This window comes from Adiantum capillus-veneris, chromosome 13 (assembly GCF_014529385.1).
Source record: "Adiantum capillus-veneris isolate H3 chromosome 13, ASM1452938v2, whole genome shotgun sequence".
NCBI lineage: Eukaryota > Viridiplantae > Streptophyta > Polypodiopsida > Polypodiales > Pteridaceae > Adiantum > Adiantum capillus-veneris.
The window spans coordinates 56,431,711-56,450,830 of record NC_140943.1 but is presented as its reverse complement, the minus strand read 5'-3'; the positions used below and the strand labels follow the sequence as shown (position 1 = coordinate 56,450,830).

The following is a 19,120-nucleotide window of genomic DNA, read 5'->3' as shown; positions in this document are numbered from 1 at the left end:
AGCATTGATTCTTTATTTCTACTATTTCATTATCATCTCACACCCTAGCTAGAACCTATATCTAGGGTAAACTCCAATATATATATATTCTATGTATTTTTTATACTTTTCTTATATTTCTTTTTAAATAGCTACTAGGAGGGAATCAAATCCTAGTGGGACACTAGGTGGCATGATTTCAAAGATACACTTATTTTAATGCATTATTGGAAGCATGATTACAAAACTTTGTCAAGGAGCAATGTCATGGTTTCATATGGCATGAGGTGTCCTTTGGAATTAAATGAAAGTCTATGCTAAGGGGACCACGGGAAGACTTTTGCTGCCAGAAATGGATCCTATTTGGATGAATTTTTTACACAAGGTTCCAATCCAAATTGGAAAATGATTTTAAAATGAAAATCGTAGCTAATGAGCTGAAGTTTCTGCCCATATTTTTACTTTTTAATTTGGAGCCACGGTTGAGGAGATATGATCAAAATACTGGACCCCAGTCTGCCCACATCATGCAGGGACAACTCATTTCCAACTTTTCCAATTCCTATTCACACTGGCTCCTCTCTTCTTGTGTAAACCCTTGGGGGTTCCCTTCACCTATAAAAGGGGACCTCTTATTCCTTGAAAAGAAACTCAAGCATTCAAGCCATTGATGAGAGGAATTCTTGAGGGAGTGAGTAGTAATGCCTAATTGTACTTAGCCATTAACATAAGCCCAAGCCTACACTTTCTCCTAGAGGGAGACTAGCCATTCTTGCAACAAGCTAACCTTGGAAGATCAAATCTAATCAAAGAAGGTCTTGCACTTGATGTATCAATCAAAGTGAAATTATCCACTCTTCTTCTCTCTCCATCAATAACGGTGCCGAAGGGTTTGTCAAGTAAGATGTGTTCTACATTGATGTTTTCTTGATTTCTTGTTGTTTTCTTTTTCATCTCTAATACAACATATATATATGTATCTAATCTCATCTCCTTAAGCAAACCTATCTCTCTCATTCTTAGTAATTCATCCTCTCTGCAAATTCTAGGTTCTCTTTTCTACAGGTACATCTCTCCCCGCAGTATCCTTATTGCCTACGGGCAAGAATAGGGCTTGGGAGGAAAACTTCTCATCTCTTCACTTCTCTCATATCTACATTTCTCACATACTATCCTAGATGAATAACCCACATGATGATCATTTCTATCGCTTTCACTCTGTACGATCTGTTAGAATTAACGTATGGATTAGCCGTAAAATACACTTTCAACAACGTATAGTGTTTCTCTTTGGCCCAGAAAGGCTTAATGAAATACTTCTATCACCGGATCCCATCATACTACCTCTCATAGACTATAACTTTTCTTTTGACGTAAGCGTAGTTATCTTGCTATGAACCAAGAGGATTTGTACACACAATTAATCCCAATCACTAGACAAAATATATATATTATGGTAAGCACAAAACTACAATTCCAAAGAACAATTCGTAGCCTATTTGGCCAGCCAAGATTGAATGCCATTAACTCATCTGTTAACCCTTTCATATTACCCATGATACGATATGACCATAGCCTTGATGTTTTCATTTTTGTATTGTTTTGACATTCTCTTTTGTGTTCTTTCTTTGTGTGTGTGAGTGCAAGAGAGAAAGAGTGAGTCTTCTTTGATTGCACTTCTTTCCAAACCCTAGTCTTCATGGCATCTATGGTTTAATTCCTTCATATAGTTTTTGTTGAGTTCTCTCACAAACTCTCACAGCCATAAGCCCGGTGCTTTCCTGGCAAGACCGCAAATTTCTCGACAACGTGTTATACAACACAACCCAAAGAGGACTGTAAGGGACCTATTTTACAAAAAATTGCATTGACAAATTTTGCACAGAAGGACGAAATTGCTTGCGCATTACTGCTTGTATTAGAAATGGAGATTGAATGAAAATACTGAGCAAACCAAGCTCAATGAGCTTATCCGAAGTATTTCTAAACCTATTGATGCTCACCAAAGCTCACCCAAATCGGAGAAAGTGATCAAGCGTGTGCTGGCGATTATGCTCGAGAGGATGAAACCTACTCTAATACCAATTGTTGGATTTAGGGTTGTAGAAAAAAACACACACAACTCGGAGAAGATGAGGAAGCTCAAGGCACACAACAAAGAGTATATTCCTTAGTGCACAATGGAAAGATAAGTTCGCCCTAGAGTGATGGGCGTATATACAATGCAGAGGGAAAAACCTCATAGTGAGGGAAAAAATGCCCCAACGGTCCTAAGTGTGTTCACACACATCACTACCACATATGTATGGTAACTAAAATCTCACTTGGAGTCTGTAAGAGAATAGTGTAATTCCGCTGTGAGGATTGGGTTAAAAGAATTTGTGTATGTTTTGGACCTTTGGCAATATGAACTTCGGGCAATATTAAGGTTTTGCATTTTTGTCGGGCACATACCACTAATTGGGCATCCCATTCCGGCTATGGACATGTTTTATTGCCTTTGGGCATTTTGAAAGCTTTGAGCAATATTAAATTTTTGGTCAATATTAAAGCATTGGGGCCAAAGGACACAGGGATCAAATTGTGGACGTTCGATATTTGGGCATTTGGGCTTAGGATTGAATAAAGGCCGCCCATCGAGTTAAATAAAAAAGGACAATGCGAAAATAAAAGATTTCAAACTTCAAAGAAGTGTGAGTAGGGAGGGGATGTGCAGTGTGAGAGGCTTTTTGACTTGCATCACTCAGTGATGCCATGGGATGACAAGGGTGATGAAGTGAAAAAGGTTCAACTTAGAGACAATTCCATGTGGTTCGAAAATCAAACTATCACATCGTCAATGTGGATTTTCACACGGGTTTTGCTTGCATGTTTTCATGATGTTGGAGTGCCAAAATGAGCTGTTGACATGGCCAAAGGTCTTGTCCATTGAAAGTAAACTTGGATGAAAAGAAAAAAAGTAAACTTGGGCTGACAAGATCCAGGATGCTCAATTCAAGATTCATGAGGGTTATAGTGGCATCCTTGTCTATTTAGCCAATTTGGGAAACCCCAGGTATTTTGATGACTAATTATAGCAGAGGGGGCCCTTGTGGCCCGCGACCCAAGCGAACGCCTAGCATGCCCAGGGCCCACCACCGAGAATTGGTTACTAAGCCCACATGAAGATCCAGATTACACTTGGCAAATTTTAAAATCAAAATGTTGAATTTAAAGTAACTCAATCAATCAAGATGCTCACAGAAGCTCCTACTGGACACTTTCCCCGGTTTCCCTGGAGGCGCTTGCAATGAGGGTGGTTCTCGCTGCTGCCACCACCACTCATCTCTGCCTCCCCCGAACCTCTTCCGGTAATCCGCAGGCTCTGTTGTATGCGCGTGCATATGGCGTGCGTGTGTTTTGTTTGCATGAGTGGCCATGGGCGAGCGAGTGTGTGCCGAACCTCTTCAGGCTCTGTTGGGATGTTGTGTACAAGCTTGCATGTGTGTGTTTGTGTGTGGCATTGGTGAGTGCCTGCGAGTGAATGTGCGTGAGGCTTGAAAATTTGAATACAGCGATGTGGGTCACTGTCATCTTGCATGAAAATTTGAATACAGCGATGTGGGTCACTGTCATCTTGCATGCCAACAAGTTGCAAATCCAGCCTTTTTTGGTCTCTGCAGGCATGCTTTTGTGCAGACAAGTTTGTGAATTAAATGCATTAAATTGGAGTTAAAACGGTTCACGATGAAAGGATAGTAATGATTGATGCAATTAACAGTACAAGTGGTGGTTTAAGCATGGAATCAGGAGTTTCTTCAAGTGTATTGGGAGAGAGCACACATGCACACACACACTTTTTTTTGTAAATCACACACACACACACTTTGTAAATCTCTGGGATTAATTTACAAGTGGGAAACCTCAAGGCGAGGAAAACCCACAGAAATGAACAGATACAAAATTGTGAACACAGAGGTGTGCCAAAACGGGCTAAAAGCATTCATAGGAAAGCTGATGCATGTCTGAAGTGACATCACCCACTTCCAAGGCAAAATGTAAGGATTGCCTACGGGAAAGCTTGAAAAACTGAAAAGGATCTGCATCAGCACGAGAGAACATGCAGCTGTTGCGTTGACACCACAGGGTCCAATAGGCCCAAAATCTGACCCACATAAAGAAAACCGCAAATTGTTGTGAAGAAGGCGGGAGAATGCCGAAAGCCCAAAACCTTCTGTGAAAAACCATGGAGGGGAATTGAAGCTGCATTGCCAGCTGCTATGCCACGAAGAAACTCTCTAGTGATGCAGCAATCCCAAAGGAGATGACTGACAATCTCCTCTGCAACCGAGCAACGAACACAACGGGAGGAGCAGATTTGACGTACATTGAGAAAAGCACCCATTGAAAGAACTCCAACCAAGCATCGCCAGAGAAACAATCGCTCGTTTAAAGGCAAATGGCTGTGCCAAAGGGCAGCAAGCGCTTTCTTCCACCAAGTATCAGACTTGTGCATTGACCATAATGCATTAAATGATCAGAAATCCAGGGTTGAGGCAGAAGAAGAGCATAAACCTTACTAGCAGACATGGCTTCAAAAGGCATGTCTCGGAGACACCAATCAGACATGCTATCCCCATCAACAAACAAAGGTGGAACAAACAAAAAGTCAACCAGCATGAGCTCAGCATGAGTTGAAGCTGTCTTCAGAACTGACGGTAATGCATGCCCAACCCAAAACGACTAGCAGCAAAGGAAAACCGAAAAGCGTATCTTGCGTCATCAATGACATCACCAACATCTCGCAGACCACGACAGGAGAGGAAGTAGGCCCGACGAGGCAAGCGGTCAACCAAAGTAGGAGAGAATAGTTGATTCCAATGGAGACTCTCTAATCGAAGCGGATTCCCTTCCTGTTGCTGTCAATCAGACCGTGATAAATGCACTATAACCTCCTTCCAATTAGAAATCAAACTGGGGGTGATAGGGCATCCGAGAACGTGCCCTCTCATCCTACCGAACACAACCTCCCAAAAAGATGGCTTCCAATGACCAAAGGAGGAAGTAACAACATGTCGACACAAGCAGGCAAGCATAAGGGCCCACGGCTGAGTTTGTTCCACAAGAGTCGGCAACAACATAGCTTTCCGGGCAAGAACATGTCGACGCAAGTCCAGGATATTGAGACCACCATATCGCTTTGGAGTGCAAAGTTTCTTTATTGACATCTAATGCAAGCCTTTTGCGAGCATGGGTGCGCCACAGCTAGCTCTGGTTTCCTCATATATTTCATTAACAAAATTTCCCTACCTAGTTCCCAACACAAGTCACTTAATAAATAAGTGAAAAATGTCAAAAGTAGGGAAAATAGGTTTAATGCACTAGAAAATTCCCGCGATGGATTCTCATGGGAATGCTAATGATCATGCTGTGTGCAACCAGAGGATATGCATCTAATCTAAGTGACTGGTCATGCACGGTCTGGGAACAGACTCACAAAAGTGCCAGATCACTTCCTATTCTAGACTGACTTGACTGAACTGAACCCTGGTGTTGCTAAATTGGCTTTATCTTACAGAAAAATAATTCTAAATGAATTATTGGATTTATAAGTGAGAGGGTTTTCTCGCTTGGAACACCAAGGAAAAATAATTCTAAATGAATTATTGGAATTTTAAGTGAGAGGGCTTTTCTCACTGGAGACATCCGAGTACAGAGTATTCCTAGTGCGTCATTCAAAGTAATGATGGGAGCACTGAGAACGGGAATATCTGTAAGGCCACCAGGAACGGGTACTTCTGATGCGTCACATCGGATGGGTGACAGGGAGCATCGGAAAGAAGTATCCGACCATCCGGGAACGGACATCTCTGATGCGTCATAGGATGGGTGACATAGAGCATCGTGAAGGAGATTGTACCGTAAGTTCGGTAGGAAAGGACTAGGTGACGGGTATTCCTGATGCGTCACAAGGTGGGTGACGGGTGCATCGGAAAGGGAATATCCATAGTCTGGAGGAAATTCCGAACTGTGTTAGAATTGTGCACAAGGAAAAGCAAGCACTTGAATGAAGATGGGTTCAGAGGAAACTTTGAGGAAAAACAGATGCTTTTTGAGAAAGCGGGATTGCTTTTCGGGAAAGTAGATGCTTTCCCGCGAGGAAGTTTATGTTTGCATTGAAATTGTGCGTGTGATTGCATCCAGGGACGCCTGGGAAGTGCTGTGAAAGCATTGTTTTTAACTTATAAGGTTTTATTGAGTTTTTGGACAGATTCAGACCATTTTTAAAGGTGACCGACCGCCCACTTAATAAGTGGGTAGCATCTGATAAATAAGGCAACAGATCAGCCAGCGTTTTCTCTCTCTCTTTTTCTGGCAGAACGGAAAAAAAAAAGAAAAAAAAAAAAGAAAAAAAAAACGGCCGCGATCTCTACGCGAGCAGCTATTCGTGCCCGTGGCTAGGAGCTATAGCCTATAAAAGCATCACATGCCCTCACTCAGAGGGGAGGACCAATCTTTGCAAGGAGGAGATACTGCTGCAGATTTCAGCCGTAAAGAAGACGTTGCCGGTGATGCCCATGGCTGCCCCAAGTGTACCAGATGTCGCCAAGACCCAGTGCGCGAGTTCCCTCGCGAAGAAGTGCCTACGAAGCGTGTTTCCATCGCGACAAGCTGCTGTTTTTCTCTGTTTTCAGCCCATAAACGTCGTAGACGGGGCTGATTTACGAGAAGGAACACGAGAACACACCTCTTTTGTGTGTAGGATTGGAAGAGAGGATTTTCTATGGAGAGATCTCTTCCGGGGAATTGCTTTTCGAGAACGGAGTTGCGTTTCGAGCGTCGAGACTTTGAAGGTAACGATTTTCATGTTATGAACTCTGAGTATTTGTTTGCAGGTGTACTTCCTCTTAGTGAGGGAGTAGGAGCAGAGGAAGGTATGAGCCTCTGCAGGAGAAAAGCGCTCTGAGAAACTATAGCCAGATCAGCCCAAGGGTTTCGTACCCGAGTTTGGGAAGTAGATCCACGGATCGGAGAGAGGTAGTCTCTCAAGTTGCGATCCGGAAGTTGGGATTCCCAAGTAAGGACTTCGTGTTCGGGAAAGCAGAGCTGTTCTGCGGGAAGAGGACTCTGGAAAGAGATTTGGAAAAGAGTTGCAGGGATGCCATGCCCTGAGTTTGGAAGGTGAGATCCAAAGGTGAGAACCTTGATTCTCGAGGAATTGGAATAAGGAAGGGAAGTTCCTTGGAATAGGGTTTTGCCCTAGGAATCGGAAGCTGAGGCTTCCGGGAACCATCAGTCTTATTCTAGAACGAACGTGGTAATACGTTCGGTTCAAGTGCTTGTATAGACTTCTCCTCAGTAATAAAGATACTATTACGGCAGGGGGACCAGCCCATCTTCTGGTCCCCAGTACTGTGTCGATCTTCTCACTCTCTCTCTCTCTCTCCCTTTATCTATTTCTCTCTATATACTCTGGCTTCAGTATTAAGTGATAAATTCTATTTATCCGAATGTATTTTATATTGTTATGCGCTCCCGTTTGTGACAGTGGTATCAGAGCATGGTCTCCTCTCTATCTCTGTAAAGGAGGATGACTCTGGGAATATACGGGAAGAAGCCATGACAAGCCAAGAGAGAAGTAAGCAGGCGGAATGTCACAAACGGGAGCGCATAACAATATAAAATATACTCAGATAAATAGAATTTATCTCTTATTATTGAAGCCAAAGGATATAGAGAGAAATAGATAGAGAGATAGAGAGAGTGAGAAGATCGACATAGTACTGGGGACCAGAAGACGGGCTGGTCCCCCCCCTTAAAGAGAATTCTTTATTAGGGAGAATCTTTTTACAAGCACAAGAACCGGAGAAAACCCCTCCGTTCTAAATCTCTGACTCGATGGTCGTTCCTTCCCGTAAGGGAAATCCGAGAGACAAGCTCTCAATCCTTTTTCCGTCTGTACTCGGAGTTGAGACTCCGTAGACAATTTCCGAGTTTCGTTTTCGGAATTCCCAAGCGTAGGCCGAAGCCTTCTCGCTTCTCCTTCGCGATGGAAGTACCTGCAAACACACACGCAAACACACGACAACAATTCGTATGGCGAATCCACAATAGGTACCTATCGCTCTTGCGCGAGAAAAGCGACTTCCGTGCTTCGTAGTCTCGCGATCTCTCGCGTCTTCTGGCGGCAGAGTCTTCTGTTGCTGGCGCTGGCAACCTCCCTTCGGTGAGGGCATGTGGTGCTTTTATAGCTCCTTCACCACGGCACGAATAGCTGCTCGCGGAGAGATCGCGGCCGTTTTTTTTTTTTTTTTTTCTGTTCTACCCGAAATAGGGAGAGAGAATTCGCTGGCTGGTTTTGTTGCTTTATTTGCTAAGTGGCTGCCCACTTATTAAGTGGACGGCCGGCATATTTTTAAAATTGGTCTGAACTTGCCCAAAAACTCAATAAAACCTTATAAGTTAAAATCAATGCTTTCACAGCACTTCCCAGGCGTCCCTGGATGCAACCACATGCACGAATGCAATGCAAACATAGATTCTTCGCGGGAAAGCGTTTGCTCTTCCCGGAAAACTCGTTCCAATTTTCCACTTTTTAAGAAAAGCTTCTCAGAACCCATCTTTATTCTTGTGCTTACGTCTTTACGCGTATTCCTCTTTCTAGTTCGGATTTCCTCTCGACTATGGATATCCCCTTTCCGATGCACCCGTCACCCACCTTGTGACGCATCAGGAATACCCATCACCTAGTCCTTTCCTACCGAACTTACGGTACAATCCCCTTCACGATGCTCTATGTCACCCATCCTATGACGCATCAGAGATGTCCGTTCCCGGATGGTCGGATACTTCTTCGCGGTGCTCCCTGTCACCCATCCGATGTGACGCATCAGAAGTACTCGTTCCTGGTGGCCTTACAGATATTCTCGTTCACAGTGCTATCGTCACTACTTTGAATGACGCACTAGGAATACTCTGGTACTCGAATGTCTCCAGTGAGAAAAACCCTCACTTAAAATTCCAATAATTCATTTAGAATTATTTTTCCTTGATGTTCCAAGCGAGAAAACCCTCTCACTTATAAATACAATAATTTATTTAGAATTATGTTTCTGTCAGATAAAGCCAATTTAGCAACATCCCTCTCACTTATAAACAGTTGTCCTCAACTGTAGAGGTCCAACTGAACTGCCGGGGAGAAACCGGAAAGATTCCAAATCTTGCTCAATGGTGAGTTGAGCTAGTCCTTTCTCAAAAGAGAACTTAAAAATTAAATTAAACAAAAATTCAAGAATTCAATACTTACCTTACCGCTTCATGTCCTTCCTCTAGTACCTCGAGGATATCCTTCACCATTCATCAAACTTACGAGCCATGTAAGAACTCGTCATTCGTGTCTTTCCAACAGATTGGAAGTTTCCTCATCCGAGAATCTGTTAACTCAATTCCACCTTCTCAATCCCGAGAAGAATAATCCTCCTAGAAATCAATCTAGGTATGTGTCTTTGCGCATAATCCTGCGCTGTTAGTCTAGAGGGTATTAAACCTCTTGTGTCCTCCCACATAGGGAATGCTCAAGTCATAGAGCATTAAGCTCGATGTCTTTCTTCCACAATTTGCGATCACCTTAAAGAAGGTTCTTGTTCCAGGCCGTCGCTCAACGTAGGCGGACGGTTCCAGGCCGAAGATTCCTTGTGCACGATAGCACTTTCTTCCAATCGTTTCCTCCTGCGAGTTATTACCACCAGCAGTGATTTTCCGACGCCCATTAGCGTCTCTTCCTTGCAAAATCATAAAAAATGATTCACCTTGCGAGCATCAATGACGACTTGCAAAATCTCAGGCAGATAGGATTCTAGCCATAGCATTTTCTGAACGTACGTTCAAACCCGGTTCACAACATAGCGAACCCTCTTTGATTCTCAGGGATGTTCTTCCATATGTAATTCTTACCATTTTGAAATGGTTGGCGAACTATATTCTTACGAACATAATAGTTCGAATTTATTCCAGCAGCGTGTAAATGCTACTTGACCTGCTCATGGAGAAACATATACTGCAACCAAAAGTTGCTACTGTAATGGTAAAAGCACATAGCGTACTCAATGATCAACGACCATCGGAAAACCTCTTCTCCGTAGATTCCTTCTACCAAACACATCTCAAATAGAGATTCTCGTGTTGGAATATTCTTGCGCGCAAAAAGGCACTCAAGAGAGTATAACAAACTCTCGTCCAGTTCCTTGGCATAGGTCTGCATCTTCGTGTGTTATCCATGTACTCAAAAGTGTACATAATTCTTAAGCTGTGTTAGAGTTTCAATGAACCTGGGAAATTACCTTCCCTTCGTAAGATCCTTAGAGCAAAAGACACTCAACTTGACGATCCCTTGGCTCGATCTTAGAGCAAAACCCGCTCATCAAATAATCTAGGATTTCAATCCTTGGATTCCTCGAGCACAGGCCGTAGTCGTCGCTTGTTCCTTCCCTCGTAAAGAGTGTTCATTCACTTGTGCGAAAAGCACTACCATGTCTTCCCTTACCGGGTAGGGGGTGTGGGCTTAAAGAGTATTCAAGCTTAGTGAAAGCTTTTCTTGGTTGAAAGATTTGAATGGTTCCTTCCTTTCTGCCGTCCTACCCGCAATAGCAGGTAATTTGTTTGTGAACTACCGGATACGAGATCAATAGTTGACCTTCCGGATGGTTGAGCAAACCAATTCATCTCAGAAAACAATGTTTTGAATTGATCCTACTCTCATAAATACGCGAGAGTGATTGTCCTGGTCAGACACATGTATATCTCGTGCATAAAAGCAATACGCATTTTATGAGTTCCTGAAAGATTTAACTTTGATCCAAGACCTGCCCTCTCACTTAAAGTTTGAGGGTCAAAAACTCAGGAATTAGATTGAATTCCCTTACTCCAAACTTTCTCTGGATAGCAATGTATCCTTCGAGGAGAGGTAACAAAAAGTCGTTTCTGTGTTCAATGGTTCTCGTCCCACTGCGGGGATTGTATTCTATGTACATCAAGGTGTACACTTTCAGCTTTTATTGTTGACTCCACCATCTGCTGCAAAGTATCTTGCAGATGGGTTTACAAAATTCGGTAAAAGTCCTTCGTTGAATTTCTTGATCTTTCCTTCCTCAGAGAGGGTCAAGAGTGGAGCTACCTTGGCAAGAGTGAACCACTACTTGCTTGGACTTGCTCGTATTTCTATTGGGCAAACTGATCCCAATCTTCTTGGATGCCTTCCTCAAAGCGTAGAGGAAAAAAATTTAGCCTTGAATTGAATCCAAGTCTTGTTGTAAGTTCCTTGCAAAGCTTTGGTATACCACCAAGTACTTGCAATCCCCTTGAGGTGTTTGGTCACATGCCTTACCTTTGACGCTTCTCAGAAATTGCCGTTTGCAAAGGCAACTTCATACTGTCAAATGAAAGCGGTAGCTTTCGGGGCATATTCTCTTCCGTCAAAAGTATCAAACTTGATCGGAGGGTTCTGAGGTCTAAAGACCTTCTTCATATCCTTCCCGAGATGACGGGATTTCTTGGCTATGGTTCTGGATTGATGTTCATGGATATCTTCTGAATTCTGAAGGATCTCGAGCATTCCGCTCCTTGGATTCTCTAGGTTCTTGAGCATCATGCTCTTGTTGCCTTCTCAGAGAATCCCAAGTCTTGTGTCGACTTCTTGCAGAGAGAAAAAAATTTCCAACTCTGCGAGCTTTCTCTTGCAGGACTTAGGTTTCCGCCTGCTTACTTCTCTCTTGGCTTGTCATGGCTTCTTCCCGTATCTTCCCAGAGTCGTCCTCCTTTACAAAGAAAGAGAGGAGACCATGCTCTGATACCACTGTCACAAACGGGAGCGCATAACAATATAAATATACTCAGATAAATAGAATTTATCTCTTATTATTGAAGCCAAAGGATATATATATATATATATATAGAGAGAGAGAGAGAGAGAGAGAGAGAGAGAGAGAGAGAGAGAGAGAGAGAGAAGATCGACACAGTACTGGGGACCAGAAGATGGGCTGGTCCCCCCCCTTAAAGAGAATTCTTTATTAGGGAGAATCTTTTTACAAGCACAAGAACCGGAGAAAACCCCTCCGTTCTAAATCTCCGACTCGATGGTCGTTCCTTCCCGTAAGGGAAATCCGAGAGACAAGCTCTCAATCCTTTTTCCATCTGTACTCGGAGTTGAGACTCCGCAGACAATTTCCGAATTCCGTTTCCGGAATTCCCAAGTGTAGGCCGAAGCCTTCTCGCTTCTCCTTCGCGATGGAAGTACCTGCAAACACACACGCAAACACACGACAACAATTCGTATGGCGAATCCACAATAGGTACCTGTCGCTCTTGCGCGAGAAAAGCGACTTCCGTGCTTCGTAGTCTCACGATCTCTCGCGTCTTCTGGCGGCAGAGTCTTCTGTTGCTGGCGCTGGCAACCTCCCTTCGGTGAGGGCATGTGGTGCTTTTATAGCTCCTTCACCACGGCACGAATAGCTGCTCGCGGAGAGATTGCGGCCGTTTTTTTTTTTTTTTCTGTTCTACCTGAAATAGGGAGAGAGAATTCGCTGGCTGGTTTTGTTGCTTTATTTTCTAAGTGGCTGCCCACTTATAAAGTGGACGGCCGGCATATTTTTAAAATTGGTATGAACCTGCCCAAAAACTCAATAAAACCTTATAAGTTAAAATCAATGCTTTCACAGCACTTCCCAGGCGTCCCTGGATGCAACCACATGCACGAATGCAATGCAAACATAGATTCTTTGCGGGAAAGCGTTTGCTCTTCCCGGAAAACTCGGTCAAGAACCCATCTTTATTCTTGTGCTTACGTCTTTACGCGTATTCCTCTTTCCAGTTCGGATTTCCTCTCGACTATGGATATCCCCTTTCCGATGCACCCGTCACCCACCTTGTGACGCATCAGGAATACCCATCACCTAGTCCTTTCCTACCGAACTTACGGTACAATCCCCTTCACGATGCTCTATGTCACCCATCCTATGACGCATCAGAGATGTCCGTTCCCGGATGGTCGGATACTTCTTCCCGATGCTCCCTGTCACCCATCCGATGTGACGCATCAGAAGTACCCGTTCCTTGTGGCCTTACAGATATTCTCGTTCACAGTGCTATCGTCATTACTTTGAATGACGCACTAGGAATACTCTGTACTTGAATGTCTCCAGTGAGGAAAACCCTCACTTAAAATTCCAATAATTCATTTAGAATTATTTTTCCTTGATGTTCCAAGCGAGAAAACCCTCTCACTTATAAATCCAATAATTCATTTAGAATTATTTTTCTGTCAGATAAAGCCAATTTAGCAACACGGAACCCTAAGTCCTGCAAGGAAAAGCTCGCAGAGTTGGAATTTTTTTTTTTTTCTCTTCACAAGAAGTCGACACAAGGCTTGGGATTCTCTGAGAAGGCGACAAGAGCATGATGCTCAAGAACCTAGAGAATCCAAGGAGCGGAATGCTCAAGATACTTCAGAACCCAGAAGATATCCATGAACATCAATCCAGAACCATAGCCAAGAAATCCCGTCATATCGGGAAGGATATGAAGAAGGTCTCTAGACCTAGGAACACTCCAGTCAAGTTTGATACTTTTGACGGAAGGGAAGATGTCCTGAAAGCTACTGCTTTTATTCGACAGTTTGAAGTTGCCTTTGCAAACGGCAATTTCTGAGAAGTGTCGAAGGTGAGGCATGTGACCAAACACCTCAAGGGGATTGCAAGTACTTGGTGGTATACCAAAGCTCTGCAAGGAACTTACAACAAGACTTGGATTCAATTCAAGGCTGAATTTTTTTGACAAATTTTTTTCCTCTATGCTTTGAAGAAGGCATCCAAGAAGATTGGGATCGGTTTGCCCAATAGGAACACGAGTGAGTCAAAGCAAGTAATGGTTCACTCTTGCCAAGGTAGCTCCATTTTTGATCCTCTCTGAGGAAGGAAAGATGAACAAATTTAACGAAGGACTTTTGCCCGAATTTGTAAACCCATCTGCAAGATACTTTGCAGCAGATGGTGGAGTCAGCAATACAAAGCTGAAAGTGTACACCTTAGTGTACATAGAATCCAATCCCCGTGGTGGGACGAGAAACATTGAACACAGAAAGTTTGGAGTAAGGGAATTAAATTTAACTCTTGAGTTCTTGAATAGAAGACCCTTGAACTTTAAGTGAGAGGGTAGGTTTTTAATCAAAGTTACATCTTTGAGGAAATCATAAAGTGCATTATGCTTGTTTGCTCTTTTGCAGAGGTATGGTTGTGTCTAACCAGGACAATCACTCTCGAGTGTTTATGAGAGTAAGGTTGAGTCAGAACATTGTTTATACGATGAACTGCTTTGCTTAACCATCCGGAAGGTCCACGATTGATTTGGTATCCGGTAGTTCTCCAACAAATTACCTGCTATTGCGGGTAGAAAATTATGAAGGAACCATTCTGAGTTTTCAAGCAAAGAAAAGCTTTCATGAAGCTTGAGTACTCTTTAAGCCCACACCCCCTACGCGGTAAGGGAAGACATGGTAGTGCTTTTCGCACAAGTGAAGGAATACTCTCTTTATGAGGGTAGGAACAAGTGACGACTACGGCCTGTGCTCGAGGAATCCAAGGATTAAAATCCTAGATTATTTGATGAGCAGGTTTTGCTCTAAGATCGAGCCAAGGGATCGTTAAGTTGAGCGTCTTCGCTCTAAGGATCTTACGAAGGGAAGGAAATTTCCCAGGTTCACCGAAACTTTAACACAGCTTAAGAATTATGTACACTTTTGAGTACATGGATAACACACGAAGATGCAGACCTATGCCAAGGAACTGGACGAGAGTTTGTTATACTCTCTTGAGCGCTTTTTTGCGCGCAAGGATATTCCGACACGAGAATCTCTATTTGAGTTTCTCTTCGGAGAAGAGATTTTCTGATGGTCGTTGATCACTGAGTGTGCTATGTGCTTTTACCATTACAGAGGAACTTTTGGTTGCGGTATATGTTTCTCCATGAGCGGGTCAAGTAGCATTTACACGCTGCTGGAATAAATTCGAACTATTCTGTTCGTAAGAATATAATTCGCCAACCGTTTCAAAATGGTAAGAATTACATATGGGAGAACATCCGTGAGAATCAAAGAGGGTTTGCTCTATTATGAACTAGGTTTGAACGTACGTTCAGAAAATGCTATGGCTAGAATCCTATTTGCCTGAGATTTTGCAAGGCGTCATTGATGCTTGCAAGGAGGAAAAGATTGGAAGGAAGTGCGCTGTGCACAAAGAATCTTCGGATTGGAACCGTCCGCCTACGTTGAGCGACGGCCCGAAACAAGAACCTTCTTTAAGGTGATCGCAAACTTTGTTTGTGAAAGAAAGACATTGAGCTTAATGCTCTATGACTTGAGCATTCCCTATGTGGGAGGACACAAGAGGTTTAATACCCTCTAGACTAACAGCGCAGGATTATGCGCAAGGATGATACCTGGATTGATTTCTAGGAGGATTATTCTTCTCGGATTGAGAAGGTGGAATTGAGTTAATAGACTCTCGAATGAGGAAACATTCGATCTGTTGGAAAGACGCGAATGACGAGTTCTTCCACGGCTCGTAACTTTGATGATGGTGAAGGATATCCTCGAGGTACTAGAGGAAGGACATGAACCGGTAAGGTAAGTATTGAATTATTGAATTTTTCTTTAATTTAATTTGTAAGTTCTCTTTTGAGAAAGGACTAGCTCAACTCACCATTGAGCAAGATATAACCGGCCCGTACAACGTAGAGGGCGGTACTATTTCAATTACCTGTTAACTTTACACAGAGCACTGAGAAGGGAAGATAACACAGTTGCGTCCAGCGACTAGAATGTCATTGCGCACACGAGACCGACACCCTGTAGGCCCCAAAGACTGGCGCCCCTTTCGGTATTTCTTTATTCAAATTAAGGTAGACGATCCGACCACTTAGCACAAGCTTTCACAAAGCTGTCCAAACCTGGCGAGGGCTGAAAACGCAGGTTTTCGACCAGATTTCGACAGCATAACAACGCAAAAACCCCTGTAGGTCAAAAACACCTGTCTATGATGGATTCCCTCGATATCTGGAAGCTTTCTGGTGAGCTGTCACAGAAATTCAGCGGGCTGTAATTCTCTGTTTTTCACTGCCGGGAGCCCAAAAGCCTGTACACGCATCCGAAGGCTCTCACGAGGCTCCCCCGATGTTCCCTTGCAGTTTAGGTGCGAAACCCTAAACCTGTAGAAAAACACAGCAGGCTGTAATTCCCTGTTTCGGATCGTTTTTAGCGGAGCGAATACGCCTACGCGTGTCCCAAGGGCTCCCGCACGCAATGGGACAGTTCCCCTGTGAATTGGACGAGTTTTCACGCGAGAAAACTCTCCAAACTCGCAATCTTTCGTGATGGAACTGTGCTTACCTGTGGGGGATTAGCAATTAGCTAATCCGGTTCCTGTTCAGAAGGCTCTTGCCTTGGCAAACGCGCATAAACCCCCAGAACTGTACATAGGTCAAATGAGAAGCCCACTAGTGGGGCATAACATACTGTACGTAGGGGAGAAAGAGAGCAGTATGTAGCGTGCGGGGCATCACTCCCGTCACCATATTGTGCATAGAGGGCAAGGTAAGCATTCCATAGCTTCTGTACCTGCTACAATCCACCTCAGGCTGAAAATGGCGCCCCCTTTGTTGATATGCAGCTCGTTTTTGCCTCCCAGAGTGGCAGAATCGCTCACAGGCTGACACGTCGCCCAGTTTCCGAGTTTGGGCTTTCCCTGCTAAAAATATCTCAATTGGTGCGTCAGTTGACTTGGCAGCAGAGCAATAAAATGTTCCCCTTGTCATTCCAGAGCTAATGACGCGAACACATTTTCCGGTCAAAAATAGCAGTTCCCTAAATTTTAGGAGATGCTTCCATGGCATCACTATCGGTCTCCTGACCATCATTGAAGACTACCATTTGACCAACATCTACAATGTGGGTTAATTTACTTGCCCCTTTCAACTTATAAAGTTGCAGTGACTTGACGAGTGGCCCAAATTCCAATTTGGCACACACGAGCTTCCATACTCAGCAGAATTCAGTGCTAATTGGCCCGGACAGTCCCTGTCTGACCGACCTAGATCCCCGATGTGAGAAACCCATTTGGCTGCAGCCGTTTCACACTGGCCATGCAATGTCCACTTGCACCTTTTCAAGGGTTTTGGGACAAACAAGTAAAAATAAAATAAATATATCTAATACTTATTTACGGAAGGCAACAGGAAAAATACACTTCCTGGTGACACACCCCACCCTTGAAATACTGCAAGCGACCTCGCTTGCATGCCAATAATACATGCAGATATCTCCTGATATCACATATATTCTATGATGGGAATCCAAGATATACATGCTTCCGGAAATGTAGCGTTGGACGATTAAACAATCCCACCAACCTGGCTACGACACATATATCAAGCATAGAAGTCTTCTAGTGTACTCTTGAGCACAAACTTCTCTAGCTAAATTCTGTATGGAAAGAGTAGATACAATTGCTTAACTACTCTCTTGAGCATCATGAACCATGCTCTTGTCTTGCTCCAAAAAGGCTGCATCAAGTCACTGTGGGTTCCATTTGAAAGGCTTCAAGATACAATTGCAATAGCTGAGGTGAATCAAGCAATTCAGACTCTTCCATCCATTTGACATCTAATGATGGATAGTTCTTGAACTTCACCAAATAGCGTCTTGCAACCTTTCCTCTAACCTTTCTTTCTTTATGTGCCAATATCTGTTCAGGAACAAGGATTTCATCCAATTCTTCCACTTCGGGTTGTTCCTCATCAAGCATATTCTCTGGCACATCACCAACAAAGGGCCTTAGAAGGCTGACATGAAAAGCATTATGTATTTTCCAGCCTTCTGGTAGCTTTAACCTGTAAGCTACATCGTTGATCTTTTCTGAAATCTGAAAAGGACCATAATATCGCATACTGAGCTTAGGAAACAAGCGTTCCTTGCCTTTCCTTTTCCTTAACCTGGCCTTTTCAAAGCGCAAAAGTACCCAATCACCAAGTGAAAATACATGTTCACGACGGTGACAATCAGCAGCTTTCTTTTGCTTAGCCTGAGTCTTCTCAAGAGCAATCTTTATCTTCCTGTATGTTTCATCCATATCTTGCACATACTTGTCTGCCTCAAATATCTTGTCCTTAGTCTGCAAAATGGGTGGGACTTTCTTTCCTCCTTCCACTATCTCAAATGGTGCCTTATCTGTTGATGTATGCACAGTGTTATTGTAAGCATATTCAACCAATGGGAGATGGTGTTCCCAAGTTGCCTTGTGCTCTGAGACATAACATTTGAGTAGGTCCAAGACAGTAGAATTTGCCTCTTCTGACTGTCCATCAGTTTGCAGATGAAACGAAGAAGAGAACTTGAGCGTAGTGCCCATGTTCTCAAACAATGCCTTCCAGAAAAGACTCGTCATACGTGGATCCCTGTCACTGACAATTGACTGAGGCATCCCATGATATTTAAAGATATTGCTCATGAATATCTTGACCATGTGTTGTGGCTTTATCTTCTTCCTAACAGGAATGAAATGGGCCTGCTTACTGAACCTACAAATGATAGTCCAAATCCCATCATTTCCTGTTTGCGTCCTTGGAAGATCAAAGATAAAGTCCATTGCTATACTTTCCCATGGCCTATCAGGGATCGGCAATGGCTGCAACAATCCCGGTTGCTTTTGTCTGTCAAATTTGACTTTTTGGCATACTAAGCATGATCTTACAAATGTGTCAACATCTTGACGCAAAGCTGGCCAATAGAAGAATGCCTCAACCCCTTTCATTGTCGCATCAATTCCACGATGCCCAGCATAAGGTGGAGCATGACTTTCCATCAAAATCTTTGGCCGTAACTGTTTAGTAACGCATAACTTTCCATGCATCATGAGAAAGTCATTCTTAAGCATATAGTGCTCATGATGTTGCCCATCAACAAGCTGGTCATAGATCCTTGCAAAATCTGAATCTTCAGCATATTGTGTCTTCATTTCGTCTAGTTCACAATGGTACAGAATTGACACTACTGAAATTAGGGGCTTTCGTGACAACGCATCAGCCACCACGTTCTTTTTCCCTTGCACATGCACAATCT

General features: G+C 43.3%; 1 protein-coding gene across 1 annotated transcript in view; it reads left to right on the top strand.

Moving 5' to 3' along the window:
* Window positions 1-3,178: 3,178 nt before the first annotated feature.
* LOC147444044 (uncharacterized) overlaps window positions 3,179-19,120 on the top strand; it is an 85,596-nt gene continuing 69,654 nt past the window's right edge. The window contains exon 1 of the mRNA XM_086526786.1: window positions 3,179-3,329. Coding sequence (XP_086382912.1) covers window positions 3,269-3,329 — 61 coding nt within the window. The 5' untranslated portion in view covers window positions 3,179-3,268. The remainder of the gene's footprint in view (window positions 3,330-19,120) is intronic.